Source organism: Beta vulgaris, chromosome 3, assembly GCF_026745355.1.
Source record: "Beta vulgaris subsp. vulgaris cultivar EL10 chromosome 3, EL10.2, whole genome shotgun sequence".
Taxonomy (NCBI): Eukaryota; Viridiplantae; Streptophyta; class Magnoliopsida; order Caryophyllales; family Amaranthaceae; genus Beta; species Beta vulgaris.
This window is the reverse complement of record NC_079204.1, coordinates 21,019,068-21,039,311: the sequence shown is the minus strand read 5'-3', so window position 1 is coordinate 21,039,311 and position 20,244 is coordinate 21,019,068. Positions and strand designations below refer to the sequence as shown.

Here is a 20,244-nt window from a genome sequence, read left to right as displayed (position 1 = left end):
CCTCTTGATTGCCTGCAAATGCTCCTTACCAAGATCACCCACGAACCTACTAACAACACTGACTGCATGTGCAAGACCCGACCTAGTGCAAACCATAGCGTACATCAAGCTCCCTACTGCACTAGCATAAGGAACCCGACTCATGTACTCCTTCTCCTCAGCAGACTTAGGTGCAAACACAACGGACATATGACTATTGGAAGCACTTGGAGTATCTATAGGTTTTGCTGTTGACATGCCAAACCTTGACAATATCTTCTCAATATAGCCTTTCTGTAACAAGAAAAGCTTCTTCTGAGCCCTCTCCCTATAAATATCCATACCAAGAATCTTCCAAGCTACACCCAAATCCTTCATCTCAAATTCAGCACTAAGAAGCTCCTTCAACTCCTGAACATCCGACTTGTTCCTAGCAACTATCAACATATCATCTACATATAATACTAAGTAGATGAAAGATCCATCTGTCAGCTTATTGTGATACATACAACAATCATATGAACTCCTGTTGTAGCCTAGCTTCATCATGTAGCTATCAAACTTCTTGTACCACTGCCTCGGAGACTGCTTTAGCCCATATAAGTTCTTCAACTTGCAAACAGAGTTTTTCTTTACTGGAACCAGGAAACCATCTGGTTGAGCCATGTATATCTCCTCCTCCACCTCTTCATGTAGAAAAGTTGTTTTCACATATAGTTGCTCAAGCTCAAAATCTTGATGTGCAACTATTGCTAATAGCACCCTAATGGAAGGATGTCTGACTATAGGTGAAACAATCTCATTGTAGTCTACACCCTCCCTTTGTGTGAACCCTCTTGCAACCAGTCGAACCTTATACTTGACCCCCTCTGCAGATGTTATCCCCTCCTTTTTCTCGAAAATCCATTTACAAGGAACAATTTTTCTCCCTGGATGTTTAGGCACAAGCTCCCAAGTCTCGTTCTTTTGAAGTGACTTCATCTCATCCCCCATTGCAGCAAGCCAATGGGTAGACGTTGTACATATAACTGCTTCCCTGTATGTGGATGGCTCATAGACATCCACCTCCTCAACAACCTGCAGTGCATATATAAGCCATCATATCTTCAAAATCATACTTGTTTGAGGGTTTCCCAAAATTCGTCCTTATAGGACGCTCTCGAGCCAGGCTAAGCGCCTCTTCATTTGGTACTAAAGATGGTGCTGCTTCAGAAACAATGTGTTGATAATCATCACTCTCATCATGAGTGACTTGCTGCTCCACCTGTTTATCAACACTACCACTATCTGACACAACAATAGACTTCACAGTAGGGTTAAAAATAGAATTTTAATCAAAGACAATATTTCTACTCAGTATAACCCTACTCTCAGATGGGGACCAAATTCTATAGCCTTTTACCCCATCCCCATATCCTACATACGCTCCCTTTTTAGCCCTTGGCTCCAACTTACCCTCATTTACATGATAGTATACATTACAACCAAAAACTCGCATATCTAAGTAATCTGCAGGTTTACCTGACCACATCTCATATGGTGTTTTGAGATTGATCCCAGAGTGAGGTCCACGGTTGATCAGAGAACATGTTGTATTGATAGCTTCTCCCCAAAACCTTCTAGTCATCCCAGCATTAGAGAGCATGCACCGATCTATCTCCAGAAGTGTCTGATTCATTCGTTCTGCTACACCATTCTGCTGTGGTGTACTTCTGACAGTGTGATGCCTAGCAATCCCTTCATTCTTACAGACTTCTTCGAACTCAGACAAACAAAACTCCAGACCATTATCAGTTCGTAGCCTTTAAATCTTCTTCCAGTTTGATTTTCCACCAATGCATTCCACTGGTTGAAATTCTTGAAAGCTTCACCTTTTCACTTCATGAAAATTTAACAAAGTCATTCTTGAAGATTCATCAATGAAAGATACAAAATACCTATGACCTCCAAAAGATTCCACACATGAAAGACCCTAACAATCGGAGTGGATATAATCCAGAGTACCTTTTGTTCTATGAATGTCTTATTACTACGATGTAGTTTCCGAAAAACACAATGCTCAAAAAGCTCCAGGTTTGTGACCTTATGGCCACCCAGAAGATCAGCCTTCGAGAGGATTTATATCCCTCTCTCACTCATATGTCCAAGTCTCATGTGCCATAGCTTGGTCATATCTTCCTTCTGAATTTCAAACAACGCAACAATAGCTGAACCTAAGAGAGTAGTTACCTGTAAAACATACAAGTTACCACACTTGACCCCCTTCAATACATCCTTTGAACCTTTGCAGACATACATAACTCCACCCCCACCTCTGAAACTGAACCCCTTACTGTCTAACAGACTAAGCGAAATCAGATTCTTGGTCATCTATAGAACATGTCTGACATTATTCAAAGTGCAGATGTACCATCATGTGTCCGGATCTTGATAGAGCCTATTCCAACTGTCTTACAGACTGCACTGTTAGCCATTGAAACATTACCTACATCTACCTGCTCATAAGTAGTGAAACACTCCCTACGAGGACTCATATGATACGACGTCCAGAATCAAGAACCCACACACCATTACAATATGTTTGCTCATTAGCAACTAGAGTAAGATCATCCTTAGAATTCGAATTTTCTACTGCAACAACAGCAGAACCAGACCCAGATTTATTCTCCTGATGCTTCTTTTTAGGACATTCCTTTTTCCAATACCCCTTCTCCTTACAGTCTTCACAGACATCATTAGGTTTAGAACCCCTTTAGAATTTTCAAATTTCTTGAAATTCTTTTTACCACGTCCCTTACCACCACTTTTGGCTACTGATCCAGAAGCCGGACTATCTGTACATGTACTACCAAAAGCCTTATGGTGCAATTCCCTAGTATGTAGAGATGATCTAACCTTTTCTAGGGACACATAATCTTTACCCACAATGAAAGATTGTACAAAATTTTCATATGATAACGGTAAAAAAAACAAGCAGAATCAAAGCGACATCCTCATCCTCCACCTTAATATCAATATTACGCAATTCTAACAAAATTGTATTTAATTGATCTAGGTGATCTCTAAGAGGCATGCCTTCATTCATTCCCAGGCTGAACAGACGTTGCTTCAAAAGCAACTTGTTGGTCAGAGATTTGAGTCATATACAAAATCTCTAATTTTAACCACAGACCAGAAGCGATTTCCTCCTCTACGACTTCAGTGATTATGTCATCAACCAAACAGAACATAATCGTTCAATGAGCCTTCTCCTCCAGAGTGGTCATCTCAGTGGTAACTGAATCTATTGACTTCTTTGTCAACGGTACCCACAACCCCTGTTGCTTCAGTAAAACCCGCATCTTGATTTACCACAGACTGAAACTATTACTCCCAATGAATTTATCAATCTTTACACTCATCCTAGACAACTTTCTCACACAGATCGAACACAAAGCTTTTGATACCAAATTGTTATAACGGACGTGAGAAAGAAACAAATAATAGAGTGTAAAACAATGAAAAACACATAACAGATTTACGTGATTCACCAATTTGGCTGAGTCCCGGGCAGAGAGAGAGAGAATATTTTATTATGTGAGGAAAACCATATTACAGAGAGAATCAGACTTAATTCATTGTCTAAAACTATTGGGAAATTTCCTCAGGTACCCCTGAGGTTTGGCGTAATTCCCAAATTACCCCCCACATTTGGGGAATTCCTCAGATACCCCTGAGGTTTGTGTTTGTGCTCAAAATACCCTTACTATGGATGGAAACCTAACGCCGTTAGGTTTTCCTCTCCTTCTACCCAATTTTCTTTTTCTCTCTCCATCCATCATCCTCCATTGATGAACATGGAAGCTTTCTCTCTCCTCCCACCCTACTCTAAATCCCTAACCACCCAACCCCCACCACCTCCCCTTCCCCCCCACCCCCTGCGTCGCGCTCATTCGCAGCCCCTGCCTCAGCCGCCGCTCGCCGGAGCTTCACCGGCCACCAGCATCCTCGTACTCTCTCTCCTTCGTCGCACTCTCTCTCTCCTCTCCTTCATTGATTTGGACGGGTTGGGGTGGGGGCTGCGGGGGAAGACCACGAGTGAGGCGAGATAGAGTTGCGAGCTCCAGCGAACGGCAAGCGAGCAGCAGCGGTGGTCTCCGACGGTGTGGCGCGCGCGGGTCGCCGGTGGTGCTGTACGTACAGTAGCTCGACGAAGGAGAGGAGCGAGAGAGAGAGTGTGACGAAGGAGAGAGAGTACGAGGATGTTGGTGGCTGGCGAAGCTCCGGCGAGCGGCGGCCGAGGCAAGGGCTGCGAGAAAATTGGGAAAAGTTTGGAGGATGGTGGGGAATGGTGGGAGGAAAGAGAAAGCTTGGAGATTCATCCATGGAGGAGGGTGGGAGGAAGGAGAGAAACTGAAGAAAGAGAGAAAAAAAAGTTAACGGCGTTAGGGTTCCGTCAAGAGTAAGAGTATTTTAGACCCAAACACAAACCTCGGGGGTATCTGAGGAATTCCCCAAATGTGAGGGGTAATTTGGGAATTACGTCAAACCTCAGGGGTACCTGAGGAAATTTCCCAAAACTATTTGGTAAATAACCTATTTATACCCCCGCGTCAAAAACGCGTTTCCACATTAAACGGGCCACCGTCCGATCGGATCGGGTGACATCCGGCCGATCGGGTGAAACTTTTTCCCAAACCCCAGACTGAGACGGGACCAATCGAGGGACCACGCCCGGTCGTTGTTCGCTGAGGTGCCCGAACGAGCGAACACGCCCAACACCATCGGGGGCCCTCCAAACACACCCAGATGCAAAACTTGCCTCAGGACCGATCGGGCGGGCTTTGCTCGACTCGATCGGGCGGTACTCCAAACCAGCTATTTCGACGCATTTCGTCGAACATAATCAAGGCACTATTCTTACAACCTGTTTCCTGGTTACTTTACAATCCTGACAGGAGTCAAATTCATTACACAACTTATCTATGTCTACAATAATACTGTGGATATCCATCAATTTTTGTCGTGTGTTAATTGCTTGGACAAGTTGAACATAGTCTGCCATGACCTTCACATCCCTTATATTTCTTTGGTCTGCTTCAAGTAGTCCTTTAAGCATTGTGCGGGCATCTGCTTGTAATGTCGATGATGCCATCACTCGCTCACATCCATGGAAGATTATCGTATTTCCTTGCGTTGCTATCCAACCAATTTCTGTTGTAATCTCACCTTGATGCGTTCTCTTCCATGCGCCATCAACTCGAACGTTGTTCTTGCAGGCGTCGCTCACATTTTATAGGCTCCAGATTTTTGTTGTTTTGCCTTAGCTGCTCTTCAGCGAGTACTCGATCAACCTCCGATCAGGTTTGATTTGTTTGAATGCTATCCTATTTCGGCATAAACCAAAGGAAAAATTATTTTAAATAAGTTAACCTTTGCGTGGTCTTCCCAAAACAAGTCAACCTATGAATTATTCCTGATTGAGTTAAGCTTGTAGGATTGTTTTCTTCTATTGGGTCAAAATACTTACAACCTGCACAACAGGTTATGTATTATTTTTACTTATGTTTTTATTCTTTTGATTTTTTTATTTTCACCCACCACCCCTATCAAACAGCCACCCCTCTACCCAATCCAACATCCACGCACTACTGGGCCACCCCTCCTCTCCCGCGCTACTCACTCGTCTGTGCGCCCAGTCCCGCGCCACCACTGCCTACCGCCATCACCTTCCTCTGCCTCCCCCACGCTACTCATCCTCTCCCTTATATCTTTCTCGCTACTCCTCTTCTCCCTCCCCCTTATGTCTCGCTGCTGTCCTCTCCTCTCCCTACATGGGCTGCTGACCCCTAAGAGTTAAACCCTTCTCTCTCCAACCCCAAATGAAAAATAAAAAAAAAATCCTTAAACCCTAAATTTACCCCCAAATCAATTTTATGTTACCCAAAAATTAACATATTATCATCCTACACCGCCCATTTCCACTAATACAACTCCTTCCTTTTGATCCGGTGGAGGAGATAGAGACAAGAATCACGATTCTTGAGAACAAGCAAAGATGACAAAAAAATCGAGGCGAAGAAGAAGATTGACTGTCGTGGTTGACGGTGGAGGCTTCGCGGAGGAGAAAGGGGTGACAGAGTGGTGGTGTGGTGCTCATATGGAGGAGAGAGAAATAAAGTAAAAGGAAGAAAAGGAAATAGTGTTGTTGAGGTTGTGGTTGTGGTGGTGTGGATTGGTGGCGGGTTCAAAGAGGGGCTGGTGATTTGGTATTGGTAGCAATGAAGGGGAGAGGAGGAGAGAAAAAGGGTGCTGGTGATGTGGGTGGATTCAGAGAGGCGAGAAAAATAAAACAAGAGGATGGGTACTGTATTAATTTTCTGGTTTTTGGAGGTGTGAGTTGTGGTGGTGTTTGAAGGTGAAGGGGAGGACAAAGAAAGATGAGAGGAGGATGGAGGAGAGAGAGTAAAAATGAATTTGTTTTATTTTTATGTAAAAAAATAAAAAATTAGCAAAACCTGTCATATTGCAACACGTGGCCATGTAACCTATTAAAACAGGTCACAAATACAAGAACACTGGTTAAAACTCAAAACAAGATAATGGCACTACAAGCTTAACCTATTCAGGAATAATCCATAGCTTGACTTATTTTGGGAAGACCACACAAAGGTTGGCTTATTTAAAACAATTTTTCCTAAACCAAATGGACCAAAGTACTACAGTGAAGCTTGTACTTATTTGTCGCTTCGTATTCTCTGTTTTCCAAATGTATATCAGGTAGTTGGATATCCATATTTGCATCGAGATGCAGAAGTCGCTTTCCAAAGTGTTGATTAATGATTATGTTCTCTTGTAATTTAACCTTAGTGTACAACACATAATCTTTGAGACTTTTCTTTTAATTTTGAAATTATAAAGTAGTTACATACTTATATTAGTTAATAATAAAAAGACTAATATTTTCACTGTTATAGGCTATGTTTAGTTCACCTGAAATTTTCTAATCTGAACTTATCTGATCTGATCTGATCTGAACTTATTTTTTCTCAACTGATCTGATTACAAGATCTTATCTTTTAGATTTCTCTCAATATATAAGAAAAAATATAGTCATGTGGGGTCTTGTTTGATTCGTCTCAATGAGTACTTTATTAATATTCAATTATTATAATTTTTACTAATATGTAAAGAAAGATATTTAATAGTAAAAATGAGTTTTTAAAACTGACAGATCTGATCTGATCTGATCTGAACTTATTTTTTCTGATCTGATCTGATCTGATTAGATCTGAAATAAGCAAAAATAAGGTGAACTGAACATAGCCATAGTGACGTTGTCATTTGTTGATGACAGAATTTAGATTGCGTTTAGCAACAATTCCACAACTCAAAGAATTATAAAGTAGTTGCTCCTCTTTTGGCCAAACCCGGATTTCGTTTTGCTTCTTCATTGCTTCATTATGACTTATTAGCAGAATATCAGGATGTGTAAACTGAGTAAACATATCCCGTAGCACTGTAGCAGTGGCATGCCGATACCCTTGCTAACTTGGTTGCCTAAACTGTTGCTCACACATTACATTGCCCGGGCTCGCACGCTGCTCCAAACTTAAAAAAATAAATTCTCCTTTGAGCTTAAGGGTTTCCAATCAATTGAAAACGAGGTTTATATTTTAAAACCCTCAAGTTGGGTTTATTTCCGGTTGTGTTGAGCCTGCATTCTCGTATTAGCATCCAAAATCAGGTCTAGGATCGGATCAACCGGATCGAACAACTTTCCTTATGAAGAAATAAATTTCTGCTTCACAAATAGTCATGTGCCAACAGCTATCAGCAGTCACATACCCACATTCCTTCCTGCAGTTATCCCTTTCCATTCACACTGTCACACCTTCACTGCATAAAGGTTCGAAGGAGGGTGCAGTGAAGTGTCAACAATACAAGTGAGCTTCATGTCGACCAAAAGCAAACAAATAGAAGAAAAACTATACGCAAGCTGAAATTGTAAGACGTTGTAAGAACCAAAACAAAAAGGCTACTAAAATTTAACACAAAAGCTCCATCAAAAAATAATAATGAAGTTCAGCTATTTCCGACTTCATGTCAAGCAACACTTCAATCAAGCTTAGACTTTAGAGTACAATACAAGCACAACTGAATAATCCTATAACGGGAATAATATAGCTGAAGCATGCTAGATAATGAGCAGACGAAGGATACAGTTGATAGTTATTACTCAGTTACTGATGCATCTATATCTCCATGTGCCAAAGAATCATCCTGTAAGAGAAAAAACTGCAACTAATCAGAAGATGTAATAATAGCAACATCATAAGGATTTATGGGGTAACACTGAAAACTTACTTTAGTACAGACATATATATAATGAACATCTGGGTTACTTCCTATGAAATCTTCAATGGACTTTTCCTTCTGATCTAGTGGAACAGGTTTAGTAAGCTCCCATTTCTGTTGGTCTTCATTTTTCGCTCCAGAAACTGATTTTTCTGCATATGCATGTTAGTTAGATAGGTAGCGTAACATTGAGAAAGTATTAAACTTATCATGTAAATATAGCAGCCAGTTAATCACTCATAGTACCGTACAGAATATAGAATATCACGAGTCAAAAACAAAACATATTCTAGCTAAAATCTGAGCTACCATGATGTTAAGTGTAGCTTTTGTAAAACCATGTATTGGATTGTTGCAGGGTGAATATATAAATCCGCTCTCTTGATGAATAAGCAGAAAATAGCAGATGCCAGTCAGTATGACATTATATATTAGTCCATTCTCCATATCTGTCGGGAGGCCAATCGAGCTGCTGAAACCAGGCGTCACTCGAACAATGCACATGGCAATAATGAATATAGACCCTAATTATATATATACTTAGTTTATCGGACTAATTAGAATTCAGATAGTCTTGAGAGGAGAGTTTTGCAACTATGTTAAATCTTTCTTAAAAAAAATATCATGACATTAGTGAATTATTACGAAAGGCTTAGAGGAGTGGTAACAGCTTAAAACATAACGATAAAAACCTTTTCCCATCAAAGATTTTAATGCTTCCCAAAAAACCAAGAGAAGCGCATTGATTGGACTGAAACCATTTCAATGGAAAATGATCTTCCATAGAAAATAATTTTCTAGGGAAAAAGTAAAAAAGGCGAAATGAGATATGGGAATACAACGAAGATAATGAATGAAGGACAGAAAGAGGAAAGAAATCTAACGAATAGGGAGGAAAACATGGTATCTCTTCCAAAGAAAAGAACAATGCTTTCTGCTTTTGGTTAGACCTCTTTTCTACTCTTAGGAAAACTATTTCTACTCTTACAAACCAAACAAAGGAAAATGAAGACTATTATGGAAAATAGAGGGTTTGGTTGGCTGAAAACAATTTCCTCAAAAAGCGATTTTTCCATTTTCCTTTATGCTATGTTTGGATAGTAAGATTTCATTTCAAATCCTGGATTTGGATGAAATCTATTGTTTGGATGGCATGGAATTTGTCCAAATTCTTATCAAAAGCCTATATTAGTAGAATTTCAAATTCAAGCTATTATCTTGTCATTTGAAATTCTCTCCTCATTCATATCCCAACTCCATGAGTATCTATATCCTAACTTCACTCATTCTCTTTCTAATATTTATTTCTCTCTCCTTTAGTAAACCCACACTTTTTCTCTCTCCTCCATTAAACTTCTATTTCTCTCTCCTCTATTAAACCCCTCTTACAAAACATGATTAGGAATTGAAATACAAACTTTAAATTCCAGATTTCAATTCCATTATTTGAAATGAAATACAAGTTTCCAAACACTACCTTATATGATTTGTAAAGGGTGAAATATAGATTTCCAATGGTAGAAAATAATTATCCCAAAGGGTGGAAAACATAATCTTATTTAATGAATGAAGGAATGCAGCATTTTCTACCCTACTCTTTTACCTTCTTCTTTCCTTCCTCCCAACCACACTTGTCTTTCATTTCCATTCTTCCTTTTATTTCATGCAAGAAACCAAAAGGAAAACTAATCTGCAATTACGTTCTCCCTTGGAAAAATTTTGTTCATAGAAAACTCATTTTCCGTTCAACCGACTACAGCCAATAACTAAATCTAATAACTATGTAATCATAAGAAAGATCAAATTAAAATAATAGAAAAAATCAAATCTATAGTGAGACTGCAAAGAACCTATCACATGGAGCTTTATCTTCCACTTGCATGAACTCTTGAGCAAGTTTAGACGATAAGAGGGTGCTCCATATGTAATCTGCAGCAATCAAGAGTCGTTAGGGAAAGCATATACAATATTAACTGGCAACAGAAAACAAAGATCAAGATTTTATGTTTGCTTCCAATGTAGCCAAAACATTCACCATTCTCCAACTTTCAATTATAACAGACTAGATCAAAATGACACTGTAAACCTTTAACTTTTCTTTCTTATTGTGAAATAAAGAACAATGGTTGCAAAGTGGATCACGAGATAACTATAGTACCATGACGGTAAAGCTACATAAATCTGATCCCCCTACCTTGCCATTGGCAGGTTCTTCTTTAGAGACATAGAGAAAAGTTGGTGTTGATGTTGATTAAAGAAAATAAGATACAAATTATCAACCAAAGTAAGTTTTTAGTATCTTTAATGAAGGGCAATTTTAAAGCCTACATGTATATCTCCACCCACGGTTAAACAGATCCTAAGTTTTGAATTAGAAACATCTATAATGCAAAAGATATCAATCTAACTACTAACAAGAACCCGGAAATTGAATACTCAACTAGTACTCAATATTTTTAGGTGAAGGGAGGGGAGGAAAGTGAGGAAAGACAAGATTACCAGAATATAAATCCCATTATCCTTGAGGACCCTATAGTTTATCAAGAGCTGCTTCAATATATGATCAATGTATTTAATACAAAAACATACATGAATCAGTAACATTAATTTTTGACAGCTTTGATACTACACATACCGAAACACCTCCTTAAGCATCATACTCGAGTTCTCCTTTGAGTCGTTTCCACACTGTTAGATGAAAAGTTGTAAGAAACTGGCCCTTGATGGAGACATAACTACCTTTCAAACAATACTCACCAGAATAGAATCGAGTGTTCCTGTAAAGTACCACAAAGCCACATCAGAGAGAAGAAAAAATGAGCATAATTGAGAAGGCCTTTCAGATTTACAAAATAAGTACCTTTGTCAATAATTGCATCAAATGAGTCCGTTTCAAAGGCACTCATATCTCGAACATCCATAGTAATGTCTAACAAGTTGTTAAGGATTAGTAAAAGCACGAACTATAACTCATATCTGACCAGCTTTCGCAGAATACCAAAGTTCAACAAGACAACATAAAAAATCATCTTACAACTCAAAGTAGTGATGTTTATAGATATAAAATATAAATATACATATCAAGGATACATTTGAGTTGTGGGTGGTCGGAGTATTTTTTCTGCATAGCTTCGATCACCACGGAGGATATATCAATGTTGACTACATCCTCATATCCATCTTCTACCATGCCTTCACTAAAAGCTGGAAAAATAAAAGAGAAAGATAAATAATTATACATCATACAGGGGAGAAAAGAAACAAAATCATGAAATAGCTCTTCCTTATTACAGGAATGGTCAAAACAAAATCATGAAAAAGAGAGTGAAATAAACTAAAATGAAAGAGTATTACTGAAGCTTTCCAAATCTTCTCCTAGGCTAAAAGGAAAAGTCTTCATTGATTAAGAAAATTGTTGAAGGACTAGCTATATCCTAAAACATACTGATACCAAAATATACACATCGTATAATCACAATTGTTCAAGACCTTATGTGTGTGTGTGTGTTTGTGATTCACAAAAGCACGCACACACATAAGGTCTTGAAAACCACTATTGAGAAAAAAATATTGCTAGCAAAATACCAAAAAAGGCCCGTCAAACCACTTAGCTCCCTAACATTGATGGAGAATAGTAGGCTCTGAAAGACCGAACAACACAAACTTTCAGAATATGCCACTAACTCGTGCTTTTGAAAATTAAGGTCTCCATATTTGGAGGCAACATTTTGACTTAATGCTATGGCGTAGATGAGGACGATATAAGTAGCTTCAAAACAATAAGAGAAAGACCTCAATGTTCATCCGAATGAATTGAGCAAGGGAGAAAACACAAGCCATGACAACAGATAGTTTACCTTTGGAGGTGGTTCCATGTACATTGAATGAAAAGAAAAAGTGAAGTAACTAATTCATTCGAAATAATTATCTTGGAAAATATAAAATTTCTACATCAATTTAGATGGAAACTATGTCAGTCACACTCGAGTTCTGTGTCGTATAGTCGACAAGATTACGTGTCTGAATGTCAAACTTGTCTATGTTATGAATGTTTCTATGAATTTGACCCAAAATGAAGTGTCAAAGTATTCGTAAGCATGTCGTAGTTTCGAGGATGCGACATGAGTACTTGATGAAAAATGAAGAATTTGAGTAATATAGAATGCAAATAGTACATCGAGATGGCACAAAACAAATATTCACTTTGCTAAATTAATAGCGGCTTATGGTGATTTCTACAGGCCTAAACCTAATCTGATTGACAGGAAAAAGTTGGGAAATGCAATCATATAAAGAATTATTTGCTGCAATCATGTCAAAATGTGAGAGAAATAACAAAAGTGAGCTCCTACAAACTTACATATCAATATATCATTGACTTCTCCCAAATCAAACAGAGTATGATGAGAACAAATTCAGTACTATTAAATAAAGAAATGGATGAATTTTGTTTGATGATGACAAAAATCATTTTCCAAAACTTACTAAAATTCCAATGATTGTCAAGAACAGTAAGACTATCACCAATTCCACACGGTCACACACAAAAAGAAAACCAACAAACAAACTTCTATCATCTTTCTAAAATGAATAAATAACAGTAACAAAATCACATAAATAATAATAACATTAGATCAAACAACATAAAATCTAATCAAACAATCAATGAAGTAGATCAGATAAAGAAATAATACTCCCTTCGTCTCATAAAAAAAATGTCCCGATTTCTCCATTTCACGTTTACCAATGCACATATTAGTAAAAACTATAAAAGTTTGATCTTCGTAATATATTCATTGACACGAATTAAAAAAACTGACATGACCGTTTTTAGAAGATCAAAGATTCTATTTACTAAAAGTAATACCAAGATTGCAAATGAAAACATTAAGATAACAAAAAAAAAACATACGGGAGTTGCCGCAACCGATGGCGAGAATACGATGAGAAGGAGAGAGATAGAGATGCAAAAGAGGAGCTAGGGCTGTGTATTTTTGGTACCAATCAAAGGGAGAGTCTTCTTGAGTGTACCTCTTATCCCAGTATGATGGTTCACCATATGACTGTGTTCCTCCCATACCCAATGTCATTCTTTTTTTTCTCTCTCTACCTTCAATATCTACCTTGTATGTTCTCTCTCCTCTTACTTACTGTTATGGATGTTGTTGTTGTTGCAAGGAAGAAGATGATGTAGAAGGAGTATGAAAAAGTGGGATTATGATTTTATGAAGAGACTAGAGAGCCAAAAGTTAGTTGGGCGACATGACAGGCGACAAATCTACTCCATTAATAAATTGTCTTGACCGTTGTGTCCCTGCTTTAAACTACACTGTCTTACTGTGTTTACTGTTTACTGTTTACTGTTTACTGTTTAGACACACTTAGGCTATGTTCAGTTCACCTTATTTTTGCTTATTTCAGATCTAATCAGATCAGATCAGATCAGATCAGAAAAAATAAGTTCAGATCAGATCAGATCAGAAAAAATAAGTTCAGATCAGATCAGATCAGATCAGATCAGATCAGATCAGATCAGACCAGATCAGATCAGATCAGATCAGATCAGATCAGTTCAGATTATATCATGCTTATATTTAAAAACTTATTATTATTAAATATCTTTCACTACATATTAATAAAATTATAATAATTGAATATTAATAAAGTACTCATTGAGACGAATCAAACAAGACCCCACATGACTATATTTTTCTTATATATTGAGAAAAATCTAAAAGATTATCTCTTATGTGAATAGTGTCAAGATTCTAAGTGACAAAGATAAAAAAAATACAAAGGGGGTATTATTATTTACTAGTACATTTGTTCAAAAAAATTATTATTATTGTTGTTGTTGTACTTATTAATTATTAATATTGATAATTATTATTAATCTTGTTGTTACCATTATAAATGTCATTGTTATTATTATATTAAGTTATTTTGTTGTTATTAAATAATAGAAAATTAAAAGCCACGTGTTAAGAACATAAGATTGACGCAAAAATAAGAAATATATAAAATATGATATCTCAAATTCATGACAACGAAACTACTATGTTCGGATTACATTTCAAAATAAGCTAAGTGTGAGATACAAATTATAAATTTAGATTCGGTATACCTCTTCCTACCGAATTTCAAATCTCTCTAGCTATTTGAAGTTGCACGATATTTATTTATTTTTTGCTCAAGTCATAGTTGTTTGTATATCTTGTTCTATTTTATATGGAAAAAAAAGAGTTCAGTTTGCCGACTTCTCAAGTGTGAAACTTTTTTTTAAGGGAAAGTGTGAAACATTGTATAAGTGCTCTTATAAAATAATGACTTGAGTTATATAATTATTTTTAGTAATAATAATAATTATGATTATAATTATTATTGTTGTTCTTATAATAATGATAATAATAATAATTATTATTAATAATAAAAGTTGTATAAAAGTTGTAATAGAAATAAAATGATAATAATAGTAACACTATAAAGAATATCTTATAATGTATTGCATAATAATGATTTACAAAGTAATAATATAATAGTAATAATATATTTTATAAAAGATAAGATCTTGTTGAAAAAATAAGTTCAGATCAGATCAGTTCAGATCAGATCAGATCAGATCAGATCAGATCAGATCAGATCAGATCAGATCAGATCAGATCAGATCAGATTAGATCAGATCAGAAAAAATAAGTTCAGATCAGATCAGATCAGAAAAAATAAGTTCAGATCAGATCAGATCAGAAAAAATAAGTTCAGATCAGATCAGATAAGTTTAGATCAGAAAATTTCAGGTGAACTGAACATAGCCTTACAAGTTACAAGTAAGTAAAAGTTTTATTAATAATAATAATTATTATTATTATATTATTATTATAAGAACAACAATAATGATTATAATCATAATAATAATTATTATTACTTAAAATAATTATATAACTCAAGTCATTAATTTATAAGAGCACTTATACAATGTTTCACACTTTCCCTTAAAAAAAATGTTTCACACTTGAGAAGTCGGCAGACTCAACTCTTTTTTTCATATAAAATAAAATAAGATATACAAACAACTATGACTTGCGCATAAAAGAAATGAATAGCGTGCAACTTCAAATAGCTAGAGATATTTGGAATTCGGTAGGAAGAGGTGTACCGAAACTAAATTTATAATTTGTACTCCCTCTGTTTTTTTTATCTTTCTCACTTAGAATCTTGGCACTATTCATACTTTGAGAGAATCTTCTCATTTGTTTTCAATCTATAACAAAAAATATAGTCATGTGGGGTCTTGTTTGATTCGTCTCAATTAATAAATTATTAATATTCAATCGTTATAATTTTTACTAATATATAATGAAAGATATTTAAGTTCAAAGAAGTGCATTGGGAGACGCGCACAGAGAAAGTGAGAATGATAAAAAAAACAGAGGGAGTATCTCACACTTAGCTTATTTTGAAATGTAATCCGAACTTAGTAGTTTCGTTGTCATGGATTTGAGCTATCATATTATATATATTTCTTATTTTTGCGTCAATCTTATGTTCTTAACACGTGGCTTATAATTTTCTATCACTCCCTCTGTTTTTTTTTTATCTTTCTCACTTAGAATCCTGGCACTATTCATACTTAGAGAGAATCTTCTCAATTGTTTTCAATCAATAAGAAAAAATATAGTCATGTGGGGTCTTGTTTGAATCGTCTCAATTAATACATTATTAATATTCAATCATTATAATTTTTACTAATATATCATGAAAGATATTTAAGTTCAAAGAAGTGCATTGGGAGACACGCACTGAGAAAGTGAGAATGATAAAAAAAACAGAGGGAGTATTTAATAACAATAAAATAACTTAATATAATGATAACAATGATGTAATGGTAACAACAAGATTAATAATGTTTCTCACTTGGAATCTTGACACTATTCACAATTAGAGAGAATCTTTTAGATTTTTCTCAATATATAAGAAAAAATATAGTCATGTGGGGTCTTGTTTGATTCGTCTCAATGAGTATTTTATTAATATTCAATTAGTATAATTTTTACTAATATGTAATGAAAGATATTTAATAGTAATAATGAGTTTTTAAATATAAGCATGATCTGATCTGTACTGATTTGAGCTGATCTGATCTGGTCTGATCTGAACTTATTTTTTCTTATCTGATCTGATCTGAACTTATTTTTTCTGATCTGATCTGATCTGATTAGATCTGAAATAAGCAAAAATAAGGTGAACTGAACATAGCCTAAAAGGCTCACGTTAACTTATTTTTAAAGGACTTTTTTTAGTTTTAGTTTTAGAAGATGTATGGCAATTAGAGTTTTGGAGTAAGAAGAGAGTTTTTGATCACTTTTAGAGTTTTTACTAATCAAAAACTTTGAAAAGGGTGTTTGGTAAAATAAAGTTTTTTTTTTTTTGACGGGTAAAAAAAAGTTTTAGAAAGAGTTTTGGAATGAAAACTCTCAAAATGAAAAAGCTCATGATATGAGCTTTTTCTTTAGAGGATTAGGTACAAATGTGTTCAATGACTTTTTTGCCTCTAATAATAGAGAATGTATTGTGTCAGACTCGTCTGACACAATACAACTGGTCGGACCACATCAGTTAGTCTTAATTTTTTTTCAGTTAGTCTTCATTTTTTTTCAGTTAGTCTTCATTTTTTTTTCAGTTAGTCTTCATTTTTTTTTACTTAGTCTTCATTTTTTTTCAGTTGGTCTTCATTTTTTTTCAGTTAGTCTTAATTTTTTTCAGTTAGTCTTCATTTTTTTCAGTTAGTCTTAATTTTTTTCAGTTAGTCTTAATTTTTTTTCAGTTAGTCTCAATTTTTTTCAATTAGTCTTCATTTTTTTTTTTTTGTTCAGTTGGTTTCAATTTTTTTCAGTTGGATGTCTTCTAAGTTCAGTTACTTATCTTACCTCTAAATGAAAGTAACTTACCTCTAAATGAAAGTAACTTACCTCCAAATGAAAGTAACTTACCTCTAAATGAAAGTAACTTAAGGCCTGTTCTCTTCGGCATAAAACAGCTGAACTGAACTGAACTTATTGGAGCTGAACTGAACTGAACTGAATTGAATTGAATTGAATTGAATTGAAATAAACTGAATGTAATAAATATATAAATAATATTCTAAACAAGAATAATATGAATATTAAATAATAATTATAAAGATAAGTAATAATAATGAATAATAATAATAATAATAATAATAATAGTATTTTGGATATTTTTAAATAATAGTTATAAATATATAATATTAATAATCATAAATTAATAATAATAATAATTAATGATAATAATGATAATTAATAATAATTATTTTATATTATTTGTATTAATATATTAATGCTTGATGATGATATATAATAACAATAATATCTAAGAAGTAAATTAATATTACTATTTTAATAATTAGATTTCATAATATAAAAATATTTAGTAATAAAAAAATGATTGGGTTGGACCGCAAAAATTACATCATAAACCGTCTTGACGCGATTTGATTGGTTTATGGGCTAAAAAAAGTGGGTTTATTTGTGCTTTGACCTAAATCATGTTCCTCCTAATAATAATAGTAATAATAATGAGTAAAGCTATAATAAACAAAATAATATATAGAAACAACAACAATAATAATAATAATACTTAATAGTAATGATATATATTTAAATAATAATAATAATAATCATAATAATAATCATAATAATAAGAGTAATTAGTAAAATAAATTATACCAACATAATAATAATATTTAACAAAATAATTATAAAAGAATGGAGCTGAACTGAACTGAACTGAACTGATCTGAACTGAACTGAACTGAACTTATTGGAGCTGAACTGAACTGAACTTATTGGAGCTGAACTGAACTGAACTGAACTGAAAATAAGCTGGGGAGAACAGGCCCTTACCTCCAAATGAAAGTAACTTACCTATAAATGAAAGTAACTTACCTCCAAATAAAAGTAACTTACCTCTAAATAAAAGTAACTTACCTCCAAATGAAAGTAAGTTACCTCCAAATGAAAGTATTAGAGTATACACAACACTGGATCTTCAAGACACTCCAAATTGAAGAAAGAAATTTGAACTCAGCCCAGATTATTCGTCGCATCATTGAAGAAGAAGAATCTATCATATGATATAATTTCGCATGTTTAAACTTGGATGGCTTCATCTGCTAAAAGAATGACTGAATCGTTTTTGTTGCGCCATCATCCTGCAAAAGTATCCATTTATATAACAAAGAAGCAGATATATCAAAGTTGATAAAAAAGATCAAGATTTGAAGTTAGAAGATGAGTTACCAGTTTGACCTTCAGATCTGCAATTTCCATATCCCTTTGATATGCAAAAAATCTAAGGGACTGACAGGAAAGAACACGAAATTTTAGTATTGGGTTGGACTCGTCCGATTATAACTTATGGTCAGACGGTCTGACCCAATACTTTCACCTAATAATACTACTACACATTATATTAAAATGACTATGTCATTTTATTCAAATAAATGGCAATAAGCTTTTAACAATTAGTTAATTGTTACCAAATATACTTATAAAAAAATTTGTCAAATCTGCTGAACAAAAAGTTAAAACTCTAACAGCAAACTTTAAACTCTAAACTTTATTTGCCAAACATGACCTTAATATTTAATAGAGACATGTTTTGAAAAAGTCCACTAAAGTACCCTGGTCTATGATCAAATTATTTAGTGAGACTACGTATCATTGATGATTTTAGGTGAGTATTTATGTACCTTGATTAAGTTCCTCTCCTAGGTATCATCAAGTTTTTGTCCGTTAATTGTGATAGATGGATTTTTGTGTATTACATGAGTTTTATTTGTGAGTCTATGTATATATTCTTTTACAAAAAAATTTATTAGACCGTTGTGATAAATACGGGTAATTTCGTGATCAAGATAGGGTCAATTACAGTAAAACAATAAAAGTGAACTTGTTAATGTAAGAGGTGATCATTTATCAAAAATTTATCCCTTTAACTTAATAAGTGACTCATTTAACTTAAATATTGACCATTTTATAGTAAAAAATGAGGCGGACTTACACTATCTTTATTGTAAGGTGGTCTCAAAGAAGACTTCATAATATTTATTTAGGTAATATTTGTTAAGACAATATTAGTTACGATAAATATTCTTGTATGTGAAGGGTGCATAGTAATTTATCCTCCGTTTCTTTTTACTCGCTACACTTCTCATTTCACGGACTCCTAGGCAATTTTTGGAGAAGAGAGAGGTAGAGAGTAAAAAGAAAAGGGACCCATGTGGGAGGAGAGAGATAGAGAGAGTTTATTGCCCAAAAAAGAAGTGTAGCAAGTAATGTGAAACTTCCCATAATGGAAAGTGTAGCGAGTAAAAAGAAACGGAGGAAATATAAAAGTGACCCCTTTAAGGTAATAGTTAATTGTCAGAGACGGATAATTATTTGTCCTAAATGATTCACTTTAACTTATATAAAAGTGAGCTGATTAAGGTTAAAAGTTAAGCTTTATTTTAAAGTGACCACCCCCTCTTTACTTGAAAAGTGATATATTTTGACTAAAAATTGACCCATTTTGCATCCACCTTGTCAATCCCCGGTCAGGGATAAAGGATCCAAATTCATAATACACTCAAAACATAGTTTGACCGTCCAATCCTTGCTGAAGTGAACTGGCCTAACAAAAAAATATGGTATGCCATTGCACACGATACTTATGGCTTTTAATTAGAATCCAAAATGAGTAAAACAATTAGCAATGGGTGTATGGTGCACCCGAGGTGTATGTGTTTTGATTACTAGTGTTAGTGTAGAGTTGACAAAATATTAAACGACAATGTGAATGTCGAAGTGTTAAACTAGTGCCTATAGGAAAACTTAATGACCATCTTAAAGCTAAATGAAAATCATGTTG

General features: G+C 34.8%; 1 protein-coding gene across 1 annotated transcript; it reads right to left on the bottom strand.

The window, feature by feature from the left end:
- Positions 1 to 8,000: 8,000 nt before the first annotated feature.
- LOC104889164 (uncharacterized) lies at positions 8,001 to 13,567 on the bottom strand. The gene is made up of 9 exons (XM_010674320.4): positions 13,229 to 13,567; positions 11,407 to 11,520; positions 11,177 to 11,245; positions 11,074 to 11,093; positions 10,952 to 11,004; positions 10,816 to 10,846; positions 10,167 to 10,245; positions 8,326 to 8,468; positions 8,001 to 8,241 (listed from the first exon to the last, which is right to left on the bottom strand). The coding sequence occupies exons 1-9, from the start codon at positions 13,404 to 13,406 to the stop codon at positions 8,194 to 8,196; spliced, it is 735 nt and encodes a 244-aa protein (XP_010672622.2). The 5' UTR covers positions 13,407 to 13,567; the 3' UTR covers positions 8,001 to 8,193.
- Positions 13,568 to 20,244: the final 6,677 nt, after the last annotated feature.

What these genes read in the sequence shown, in the direction of transcription:
- LOC104889164 (XM_010674320.4), bottom strand. Translation starts at nt 13,406, where the DNA reads ATGACATTGGGTATGGGAGGAACACAGTCATATGGTGAACCATCATAC. An exon ending in ATAATGGGATTTATATTCTG is followed by an intron (nt 10,246 to 10,815) that starts GTAATCTTGTCT and finishes TGATTGCTGCAG; the next exon opens with ATTACATATGGAGCACCCTC. An exon ending in ATATATATGTCTGTACTAAA is followed by an intron (nt 8,242 to 8,325) that starts GTAAGTTTTCAG and finishes TTTCTCTTACAG; the next exon opens with GATGATTCTTTGGCACATGG.